This window comes from Manduca sexta, unplaced genomic scaffold, assembly GCF_014839805.1.
Source record: "Manduca sexta isolate Smith_Timp_Sample1 unplaced genomic scaffold, JHU_Msex_v1.0 HiC_scaffold_3740, whole genome shotgun sequence".
Taxonomy (NCBI): Eukaryota; Metazoa; Arthropoda; class Insecta; order Lepidoptera; family Sphingidae; genus Manduca; species Manduca sexta.
Genome location: NW_023594842.1, coordinates 1 through 11,656, shown reverse-complemented (window position 1 = coordinate 11,656; position 11,656 = coordinate 1). Strand labels below are relative to the sequence as shown.

The window sequence follows — 11,656 nt, the reverse complement described above, 5'->3', positions numbered from 1 at the left end:
GAACAAAATAGATAGGTACCATAAAATTTTGGTACAATAATAATTATTATCATAATATTTACTAGAAGAAACATACTCCAGTGGCTTGGGGTTAGTGGTTGTGAGATGATAAAGCACTTGTCCAAGTTCATACACGCTCAACGATTGAAACGCTCTCGCTATCGTTATCTGTATTGGTCGATCACCGAGAAACAGTTTACAACCTGGAATCTTTTTCATCTGAAATATAATTTTTCATAATTATTAATCACAATCGCACTCTTATTAAAATAATGACCCATTCCAAAATTGCCAATTTGTGGGAATCGTCAAACAACCAATTTCTGTATGCGACCTTTTAGTTTTTCGCATTTATTTCATGCTATAGGTTTCATTATTTACCTATCTTTAATAAGCTCAAGTTTATAGCAACTTCAAAATAGGTTACAAACAAAATATAGTTTTCCGACAACTGCCACAAATTATCAATTTTGAAATAGGTCATTATTTTATTAAGAGTGCGAAATATGGAATGATTTATGTCTACGCGAATGATAGATATAATAAACGAATATTTATCTACCTCTATTTATATAGGCAGACCTATAGAAGTTATAGGCACTTTATAAAGCGTAATAATTAAATCATAAGAATATTATCGGAGCTTTTATAGCAAAATGATATTTGGACCACTAATCTATCCACTAATTTGTTTACTCTTAATTCAGTTTCTCTTATAAAATTAATGGCAAGTAAAAAAAAATCATGCATTCAAATCAATAGTGTAGCACCCGCTCTCCCTTGAGGTAATTTAAATTTTGATTGCGTTTTTATACATCGTAATAAAATGTCATATATAGGTAAGAAACTATTTCCAAAATTTGTTACTAACTTATATTTACGCATATTGCGGTATGGTTCACACCTACAAAAACATTACTCTAGTTACCTTACCTCATGGTACGCTCTTCGAAACTCTCCTCCCGGCGCTACTCCAAGTTCTTTGGCAATATCAGCATATGTTTTTAATAACATAGCATGTAACATGCCAGACACGAAGCTTTGACCTTTCACTGCCTCTCTGCAAGACAGCAGCAGGAATTTGAAATTAAAGCGTGACATGAGAAAATGTAGATATAAATTCAGACAGAACTAACTTTAACTTTCTTGAGTCGAAATTTTTAGCATCTTCAAAAACTTCTTGTCATCTAATTCCAAAAGTGACACTCTTTGTCGACATAGTTCTACTAATATCGCATTTGGGTTGAGCACCTTTACTATCTAAAATTAAAAGTAAAATATTAAGACCGATTTGCGCAAATAGCCTTATTTTAGAATAAGTTTTTTGCATCGCTAGTATATTTTCATGTCTCAAATTTTGATTCACAGCGAGGCTAAGATATTTGGTTTCTTTCCTGCAGGCATATTCTTACGAGTTACTTTCTTCTTCCCAGTTTCTGTATGAAACCTGTTGTTTTTGTTATTTTATCGTCTATCTCATCCATAGAGTTGTATATAACTGCGACGTGTTTGCGAGTCAAGGCACAGGACGTTTTGCACGCCGATATTAATAGTAATGTGGACGAGCTATACGTCCTGTGCCTTGATACGCCACACTATTTGAAATCTGATTTTCTCAGTCTAAAGATACTGAGAAACCCAGATTTTCAAAATTCATCCTAGTGTTTTTGTATTTCTTTTCCTGCCAATCATTTACGACAATCATTTTACCTTAGTCACATCCTCCACCGATTGTTTACTAAAGTGCACAGTGCCGAGAAGAACGACTGTTGCTTGTTTATCGGACTGCAGAAGTGTTGCAGAAACAGGAAGCTGTTGAGACAGGCCACTATTTTGTCTTTCGAAATAAATCTCTGCAAACAGATTGACCGTCTTAAATAGCTAGGTCCTTATTTGAACATACTATGTGAATGTCTTATGGGATATTATGGGATCCCATATTATTATATTATGGGATAGGTACTCAAATTAAAATAATCGTGAAAAATATATTTATCCTATGAACAGCCCAATATATTGTGCCATTAACTCAAACTATGGTTTTCTGTGCAATTAGGATTGGCTGCAAATACGGTAAAAGTCCAAACTCCAAACTACCGTTATTATGCCAGGCCAAATGCCACACCAATTAGAAATTATTATTCCAATGTCATTCGTGTTTCCTCACAAACGCTGCGTTCATGGTTAGAGCGTGATATGAGAGAGCGTGCTTAAATTCTTAATATTACACTACTTACGAAATCTCTTTGTTGGATCGTATGTTATGGTCGTTTTAATGCCTTGTCTCAACAACTGTCTTGCAATAAAACATGTCTTTTGTTTCATATTTCATTAATATTAATTTTATCACAAGAATTTTGATGTCCGATTATATAAAACATTGTAAAATTAAAATATGAATAGGATTTTAGTCATAGCAGGTCGCCCATTTTTAAGACGTTGTCAATAAATTTTTTCTTCCTTCAAAATTTAAAGTTATCATAAGTATTGTAATATGTATAAGAAGATTTTATATATAATATGGTAAGAATATGTTAACTCTTTTCATACAATATTGTCATTCCTTTTGATACATTGTAGCTTTGGGTTTTCTAGAGGGGCAGCTGGCGGGATTAATAAAAGTTGCCGAATTAAACGAACGGCTACCGAGGCTAATCGACATACTAGCTGTGTCCACAGTGTCGTCTGCGTGAAGGTCAGCGGCGATGGCTCCATATAATCCGAGCCTTGCCGGCTTCCCTTTCATAATTTATGTAAAATCTAATTGTTATTTAAACACACCATGCATATTAGTAGGAACATGTGTGCCGGGCTCCCTTTCGGAAAAAATAAATCTGTATTTTTTTAACCCCCGGCTGATAAAAAATAAGGGTTTTATAAGTTGAAGATATTATAAATACATAAAATAATTAAGTACGATCGTATATTTGTGCTTTTGAAAGAAATCCCTGCTGCAGCAAAGGTAGGTAGAGCGGAGCGAAATACTGTAGAATCAATCAGGCAATTATTAACTTGTTCCTAAAATAAATCCAAAATCTAAACAAAAATAAACAAAATAATTGGGTCAATGTGAGATGGATTATAGATAGGAAAATCTAGTACAGTAGAAATTAACTATACAAACACAAAAATAATCATTAAATTTTATTGACTAAACATTCATTCTTATCTACTCAAACAGCAATTTCAGACCTTTATATTGAAAAATATGGACAAGTCAGTACATATAAATATAATATGAACAACTATATTTTTGAGAAAAAAAGAGAGCTACTTAAATACTTATCTCGTAAAAGTGACTACACATTATATAAATTTTATTGGTAAAAAACAGTGCAGTCCGAACTACGTCAAACTCTCCGAAATCGTCTGAACTATATTAATATATTTTACTGTTATTTTCTCTATTAGAAGGTTTAATATATTAGGTAAGTATATATTATGTATAAATATAACATGAAAAAAGCTAATGAACCGGATCAAGATTCTAAAATAATTATAAAACCTATTCAATTATTAAATTTTTAATATAAATCGAAACTCAGTTAGGCCAGTTTGCCAAACTCGTATTTCATTCACCGATGACTTTACATTCTTCGATCACTGTTTAGTGAAACAGTTTTATGAACGACCATTATATTCGCAATATCCAACAATCTTGTTATACATTTAGTTGAATCCCTTTTCTTAAGCAACATAGAGATATACAGGGTGGTGTTAAATTGAGCTGATGAGATACCGACTTATACACAACCACCTAGTGTTGTTTGTAGTAATTTAAGTAATTTTTTATATTTTTTTCGCCTTAGGTATTTTGATTTGTATTAAAAGATTTCAGGGAATTGGTACACTCGTCTGAAAACAATTTCAAGTCATATGCATTATCGTATTACGACGCGATTTAAATGACTTTAGTCCTTACTGTACCCAATTACCCAGTAATATGGATGGAAATTTTTATCATAAATTTATTCCTTAAATTATCACAGTCCTTATATTATGAACATTTATTTAATTTACTATATTACAGACCAAAAATAACAAAACAAAGTTTTATTACAGTGTCAATAAAGAGCTTTTCTACAGGTATACAACGCTATAGAGTCAACATAACATTTAATTCATCAAAGCAAGTAAAACATTAGATCTTAGAAGCGAAAAGAAACATAAACTAACACGATAAGACTTACAACTAATTTATTTGAAAATAATAATAAAAATACGACAGAAATAGTAGAATTAAATGCTACTAAATTAACAGGATACATTAAACATTAATTCTTACTGAATAATCCTCTCTTCATCATCGGACATTAACGGAAACACAATGTCAACATTTTAATTTTAAATTCAAAATAACCACAAACCAACATTAAAAGATCAGTCTTTTAATTATATTTTACGATCTAAGTAGATACATATGTAGTTACAACATTTAACTTTTTACAAGATAAAATAAAGCAAATCAGCTAAATATTACAAAAAAAAGATTTATCAAAGTGAGTTATGCATACCCCTGGTGGTGCGCGAGTAGATCGAATAGGTACGTGATAAAAATATCGTAATAGGGGCTAACCAACCGATTGAAGGTTACTAATGACCTTCATTATAACAACGAATACAGGAATCGCCTTAAATTAAAATTGAGCAAAAATCCAATTATGAACAAGTATATTTTGATGAAAGTAAATTATAATTAATGACTCTGGCTAATGGTATAAATATAAATAATACCGTATAAACTGTACAGTATTTGAAAAAATAACAAACTATAGACAAGCTTAATGTTTTTTTTTGCTTTTTCTGAACACCATATATGCCATTATTCGTTTATTGCTTCGTGTGTTATCCGTTAATAATCCGAAAACTACTTGGACGGATATAATAATGTATATTTTAAGTAAAACGTTGGTGCAATGTACAGTCATTATAAGGTTGCTACAGTACGTGAAACAAAAGTGATTCTTAAAAAATGCTACTATTGTAATCAGAACACTTCTTTAATTGACTGAAATAATTTTAACATTTCAGTCCTATATAAATGGTAAGGCATATGAACGCCACGCAGTAACTCTACTGGGGTTGACTTATTTTCCAATTTTACAAACACATAGCAAGTGAACAATTAGCTTCGGTCTATCAGCTACACACAGTTATCGTCATTCTTGGCCGATTTGATAACTACTTCACCCACTCAATATACCTTAATATACATGTTATTATCTACTGCGAAGTTACTTGAGATTTCACACCGGCTAAAAAGATTGACGATTACTCTCTATAATCGATCAGTATTTTTTGTCGAAACATAAACATCATTATTTTCAACACAAACATTATAATCGCTATTTGAAACCGTCGCCACACACGTAATTTTTAGTTTCGCCGCTCCTTATTATTATAACCCAACAAAAAATCAAAATATACAGCTCACTGTTATTAATCCCAATTACAGAGTCATGTATAAGTATAATTCCAACAAACAAGCGAGTATATTCGCAAGTCCCAACACTATTAGACGCCGAAGATTTTTCGTAATCTTGAACAAAATATACAAGCAGCCGATCCTGAAAAAGGAAAACGACATCATTCAATGCCATCCAAATGTAAATTGATGAGCGTGCCTTACGGTGCTCTGCTCATACGAGTTGAATGACCCGACGCATCAGCTGATTGTTATGAAATTAAATTAATGTCTTCGAATTTGTAAAATGTAGAAAACATAATTTAGAGTCAGTATTTTTTTTACTCTACCACCAGATCGCAAAGCAATTTCCATCAAAGAAGAACAGGGAAGAAACTCTAGTGTTGCTCTTTTAAAGACCAATTCAAATGTATAAAATAGGTAAGTAGCATTATAAGGTACATTTAGTTATTTATGTTACTTTTAGTTTTTTTTTAAATAATTTTTGTTGTTTTTAGTACTTAATAGCTAACTAAGCTATGTTAGTTATTAGCAAAATTATTGCATTGCACATTTTTATGTGTCATAATGTCAAGAGTCACCATCAGTATCACCTGTCTTTATTTTTGGAAGCGATTCCGCTACACCAGGTATAAAGAAGAAGTTTTGTAACATTATAATATTATTAGCATAATATAATGCATGAAATAAGGTTGTCAAAATCCATTAAGCCTCGAATGGACACGCTCTTATGTTTAATTCCTCTAAAATATATTTTTGCATTAAAAATGTGTATTATACCAGAGCAGCGTGAAGTAGAAGGGTGCTGTAGTCATCAGGGCAGCACGCAGCGTATTACTCACATACACTCACGCAATATACTCAACGTTGGGCTCTGCCCAAGCACAACACTTCACATATTATATCTACCCCATGACATGATTATAGGCGCATTAATCAGTACATTGACTGCAAATTACAATCTAAAGACAGGCATGTTTATTGGAAACCAAAAAATCTGAACGAAAATCTAAGACAGATTGGTCACAAGAAATGCGAGCCCAATAAAAAAGTTTTAAAACAATTAAGTCCAATTTATTTGATTTTGCCAGTTAATTTAACTTTATTAAATCTTACTTACTTCAATAGCGGGGGGATATCTTGCTGTTTGATTTTACCCCAATGCTCTACGATGCCGGCGACGTGACCAATGCCAACCACGCCCACAATGCGGCATGGCTCGCGGCCTAAAAATTGTATTTCATTATTTATAATTTTTATAATAATAACTGAATATTAGAGACATGATAAAAACGCAAAAATCTAATTAAATTAATAAAAATAGACATCTTAATTTTGTTAATTAACAGTATACGTATTGTAGTTATATTATAAATGACAACAAAAAAACACGTACGCGGCTGCAAGGCGGCGACCTGCAGCGAGTGACAGAGGTACATGTCCCTCTCAACAACGAACACGCGCTTGAGCGCCGGAAATTCCTCCGCCATCTCCTCTAACATGTCATCCAACATCTTCTTTTGTTTACATTTCTCCACTTCTTCCAAACTGGAATGGGAAAGATAGAATCACGAATACCGTTCGTTTAAAATTACTGCTAAACGCTAACTACAACCAAATAAGAAACCATCGAATTCTGGTACATTACATCAAGGCTTTTTAGGCTTTGTTGTCAATGTCAGGTTAAGAAAATACTTTTCAAAGTTTTAAAGTTTTTATATGTTCCTTTTAAAAATATATATAAAATTTAATAATTTATTAACCCTTATCGACTGGTTCGAAGTTAGCAGGTGCCATATAAATCGTATAGTTTGTCCCCACGAAAGCGACGCTATAGCTCTGTGCAATGTTATATCTATAGCTCTGTCACCCAGTTGTACAATACAGTTAGGAATCTTCTTTGCCTGAATAAAAATAAAATCAGTTTTAAAATTATCCAAAACATAGCAATTATTAATATACTGATTAATGTTGTTACTTGCTATGATAATGTTAAGAGTGCGCGAGAGGCAAAAAGAAAGAAAAATATTAAAATTGCCGTTAATATCAATGCTGTATAAATTTTATATAGATCTCTTTAAATTATAGTTTTTTCTCATGAATCACCAGAATAAAAAATAGCCATGTGTTAATCCAGAACATGCCTGCCTGCCCATATGCCAAATATTATCTAAATCTGTTTAGCTGTTTCAAAGTTTACTTCAAACATCCAAACATTCTCACAAATATTCACATCTATATATATAAAAATGAATCCCTATTTCCCTTGGTCACGCGTGAATGGTACCCGTCTTCATTATTTTTTTGTTGTGTTTGTTATTGTCAGAAGGTTCTTATGAAGAAAAAAATCAAAGAATTGCGCGGAAAATTAGAAAATTTAAGAAAACATAACGAAAATATAAATTTTATATAACTGTCAATTGTTTGAAATAACTATCAGCGATTGACACAATGCGCGCTGCAAATTCACGTTAAGATGGCACAATGTCTGTCGGGTCAACTAATTTATAATATTTGTAAGTTAGAAAAATAAAAGACAGTCACCTCGGCCATTGCGCGTCGAAATTCACCACCAGGTGCCATGCCCAACTCCCTTGTAATATGTGCAGACATATTCAACAAGAGGATGTACATTAATCCATTGAACACACCGTTCTGAGCCATTGTTGCTCTAAAAGGCATTAAACATTTTAGGATGATAATCATATTATTAGTAATGACTTATCAACCATTTATGGACAAGCAAATTTACTAGTCCAAAACAGTTATATTTTCATGTTATTTATTGTAAATGTAAAATACAGACCACAACTACTGTATATGTGGTCAAACTGATATATCAGGAAGGAATACCCACAATGATAGTAAGTTTCTTATCAGAATATATCTATCTGTAGTTGCATTCATTATCTTATTGGTAACATTTTATGAAAAAAAAAACCATCATATTTTTCTCAACTAAACTGGAAATAAAATACCACATGTTTACAAAAAACAAGATAAATTATTTTAAAACATCAAGGCATTCAAACCTGATCTTTTTAATGTTAATGTTTTTAGCCTCTCTCAGTATAATTTCTTCATCAAGCAGGAGAATATTGGTGCGTTGTTCACACAGTTCCACCATGACAACATGGGGTTTCACTTCTTGTATAACCTGTAATACAAATTAACAAAACTGCCTTTGCAATTTACATCAAGTAGACTTTCCGATTTCTTAATAAGATATTTATTTGATCACCCAATTGCTAAAGGAACTCATAGTGATTTCATTAAAGCAAAAGATTCTTACCCTGGATACATCTTCTTGAGATTGCAGACTAAAATGTGCTGTACCAATTAAGTACACTTTACCACCATCAGGGGCTTCCAAAACAGTGACTGTACTAGGCATTCCCTCATCTACTGGCAAGTCTGGAATCTCTAAAAATAGCACAATATTAATTAAAAACTTTTCTTCATGGCTTTTATTTATCATATGGCTGACAATGGCCTCTGACTACAGATACATTGAAGAATGTTATTGTTGATTATTAAAACATAATGTACTTCAGAAAATCATGTTAATTTATAATATTTTAATAGTTCCTTAAAACATCTATCATAATCAAAATGGAATTTTCTTTTTGAATCATTGTTTTTTTTTATTAAATTAAGCAAAGTAGGTACCTTCCATATCACATTCTGGGTTTGAATCGGCAATCTGATTGTCTGATGGACTGTCTTTCTTTTGATCTGGTGTGGATGTTACAAATTTGGGTTTTCTGAAAATAAGTGCTAACTGAACACATTTTGTACATATAAAAAAATCAAGGTGATAGTATAAAAAAGTACTTTTATATTTCACAAGTTTCCTTTTAAAAAACATAACTAGCAATTTTTCTACACTAATAATTTATAAATGTGTTTATTTCTAGGGTGCCTCTCAGTGTTATAGAAAGTGTAATACTTACAAAGGAAGCCATGTGAAGCCTGTTCAGTGGCGATAACTATTACTTATTAGATTAATATTATCACACTAGCATATTGCTGGCTGAATTTATAAATAACATCAATATAATTTTATATTCTCAATTATATATAATGTTTTTTTTAACTATACACATTTTTTATTTATTAACACATACACCCAGTTTAATTATTACAATATAATAAATTAAATAAACTTCATTACAAACTAGAAATTACAATGCATCAATAACTAAGTTTTCTTTAACTTAATAAAGATTTCCTGAAATTAAAGGGTTCAAATGGAACCAATAATATTCCAAATAATCAGTAGCAAACAATTGATTAACCCTAATAGATATTTTAACTGCTTTAGAAATCAAGAAATACTTGGGTAACAGGGGCATGCAATAAATATAATAAGCCATTACCAGTGCTTTCTTGCGGCATATTATCAGTTAAATTCATGTGCGTATCGCCACCACCATCCTCTGCTTTTATAAACATCTGGCACTCATTTATTATGTTCACAGTTGATGTGTGAGGTCTTAGCAGTAGAGGATCTTCCTCTAAATCTACACTAGGTTTAATCTTATCATTTTTTAGAATAACATCGGCAGCATCCATTTTCTCAAGGCTTTAATCTGAAAAGAATGTTTTACCAGGTTATACATTTAAGTATCCACTTAGATTTTTGTTGAATATTTGTAATATCACATGTATCTTTAACAGGAAACAAGCAAAAAAAAACAAGGAAATTACAGATATTGATGTAACTATTCTATTTCAAACAGATTTCACGAGATTGTTAATGCCAAGTGCCACCTCAATGCATTTTTTTGAGTTTGTAAAATATTCGACATTAATTACTCTGCTCGAAAATACCAATTTATTTACCTACCTATCTTATTGTTATATAAATTCCTAGTAATGATATTCAACTTACATTCGTCCGTGATAAAGAGTATTCTTGTTTTTATTAAAATTTGTCTAAACTTCCACAATGACAAAATGACAATATTAGCGAATGGTCAATGGTGACGGGCAGTGATTGATGAGTTGAGCAGTGTTGCCAGTATTATTAGTACATGTGTGAGGTATAACTAAACAATAAAATGCAATATCACATCCATAACTCACACCATGTATTTATAATGGTTCAAAATTTGTCGTTATTCCGATTTTGGGAAAGAGGTAAAGAAATTAGTTTATTTTAGTACTCAATTCTTACCGTGACACTTGTACAACACTAAGTCCTCGTTACGTCACCCTTTTGACATTGAATTGGAATTCATTCGAAATTTAACTTTTCGGGCGATTTTGGGATTTCTACTTTGCTTCTCGTAATATCAAATACCTCAAAATGAGCGCCTGGAGACAAGTTGGTCTTAAGTAAGTAGTACTATAAACGTTACATCTTTTAGAGTATATACCTAAATAATGAAACTAACAGGTTATATTTTTTAGTTACATAAACTATTCCAACATTGCCGCTAAGGTTCTCCGACGATCTTTGAAGCCCGAATTACGCGCAGAGGCTATGAAACGAGATGAATCCCATGTTCGGATCACCCCTTGGGCTGACGGCAGGCCAGCTCGTAAGTTGATAATATAATTCAATAAAATGGCACCAAGCCGTGTAATTAGATAAAAATAGCACTTATATACCTATTGAATTTATTCTGTATAGATCCTACAACATTCTGATTTGCCTATTATTTATGCTTTGTGTCAAAATAAATGGTATATGAAAAGGTTGTATCCTATTTCCATAAAAGTTACATTAGGCAAAATCATTATGGTATAAATATATATATAAAAAAAAAAAGAAGATTGCACTGATACAACCTGTTTCATGATTTTTAAAATAGTTAGTAATTACTGAGAAATGCACTGCAAGTACAATATGTGTAATCAATTTATTTTTCAGATGAAAAGGAGTAACTTAGGGGTGTAAGTTAGGTTCATCATAAAAGAATGTAGTGTGATACTAAAGTAGATATATAGAAAAGCATTAAAAATAAATGCATTACAGTACTAACTCCTGATCCATATTAATATAATTGTTATAGAATAGATTTTTGAAATGTGTTATAAAACATGATTTACAGCTAATGTCTGTCAACTACTTGTTGACAGACATTAGCTGTACTTGTTTGAATACGATATTTGTGTGAACTAATAATTAAGAGTGTTTCAATAATTCTTATTGAAGTGTGATGTTCCCTTTTATTGTGTTGTGTTTGTTTAAATACTGCCAATATTATGTATTTGATAATGCTT

The 11,656-nt window shown here is 31.6% G+C and overlaps 2 protein-coding genes and 1 long non-coding RNA gene across 4 annotated transcripts; all 3 read right to left on the bottom strand.

Moving 5' to 3' along the window:
• Positions 1–933: 933 nt before the first annotated feature.
• Positions 934–2,460, bottom strand: LOC119193208 (traB domain-containing protein-like). The gene is made up of 4 exons (XM_037446846.1): positions 2,238–2,460; positions 1,711–1,853; positions 1,137–1,260; positions 934–1,060 (listed from the first exon to the last, which is right to left on the bottom strand). The coding sequence occupies exons 1-3, from the start codon at positions 2,323–2,325 to the stop codon at positions 1,138–1,140; spliced, it is 354 nt and encodes a 117-aa protein (XP_037302743.1). The 5' UTR covers positions 2,326–2,460; the 3' UTR covers positions 934–1,060; position 1,137.
• Positions 2,461–4,787: 2,327 nt separating this feature from the next.
• On the bottom strand, positions 4,788–6,257 carry LOC119193207. Its single transcript, XR_005113880.1, has 2 exons — positions 6,206–6,257; positions 4,788–5,567 (listed from the first exon to the last, which is right to left on the bottom strand). It is a non-coding gene; the product is annotated as an uncharacterized LOC119193207 (long non-coding RNA).
• A 154-nt stretch (positions 6,258–6,411) lies between these two features.
• LOC119188451 (traB domain-containing protein-like) lies at positions 6,412–10,422 on the bottom strand. Of its 2 annotated transcripts, none has more exons than XM_037446844.1 (9): positions 10,275–10,409; positions 9,805–10,017; positions 9,095–9,189; positions 8,718–8,848; positions 8,458–8,582; positions 7,970–8,096; positions 7,190–7,329; positions 6,822–6,973; positions 6,412–6,651 (listed from the first exon to the last, which is right to left on the bottom strand). In XM_037446844.1, exons 3-9 carry the CDS (start codon positions 9,099–9,101, stop codon positions 6,542–6,544), a joined length of 792 nt encoding a protein of 263 aa, XP_037302741.1. In that variant the 5' UTR covers positions 9,102–9,189; positions 9,805–10,017; positions 10,275–10,409; the 3' UTR covers positions 6,412–6,541. The 2 variants fall into 2 exon arrangements, with proteins under 2 accessions (XP_037302741.1, XP_037302742.1); XM_037446845.1 differs by having other exon boundaries at positions 6,527–6,651; positions 9,095–9,190; positions 10,320–10,422.
• Between the last annotated feature and the right edge of the window lie 1,234 nt (positions 10,423–11,656).

Excerpts from the sequence above, each read along its gene's own strand:
- LOC119193208 (XM_037446846.1), bottom strand. The coding sequence starts at position 2,325 with ATGAAACAAAAGACATGTTTTATTGCAAGACAGTTGTTGAGACAAGGC. Across the intron at positions 1,854-2,237 it reads CGATCCAACAAAGAGATTTC|AGATTTATTTCGAAAGACAA; the intron begins GTAAGTAGTGTA and ends ATCTGTTTGCAG. Across the intron at positions 1,261-1,710 it reads CGGTGGAGGATGTGACTAAG|ATAGTAAAGGTGCTCAACCC; the intron begins GTAAAATGATTG and ends TTTTAATTTTAG.
- LOC119188451 (XM_037446845.1), bottom strand. The coding sequence starts at position 10,000 with ATGGATGCTGCCGATGTTATTCTAAAAAATGATAAGATTAAACCTAGT. Across the intron at positions 8,583-8,717 it reads CTCAAGAAGATGTATCCAGG|GTTATACAAGAAGTGAAACC; the intron begins GTAAGAATCTTT and ends TTTGTATTACAG. Across the intron at positions 7,330-7,969 it reads TTCGACGCGCAATGGCCGAG|GCAAAGAAGATTCCTAACTG; the intron begins GTGACTGTCTTT and ends ATTTTTATTCAG.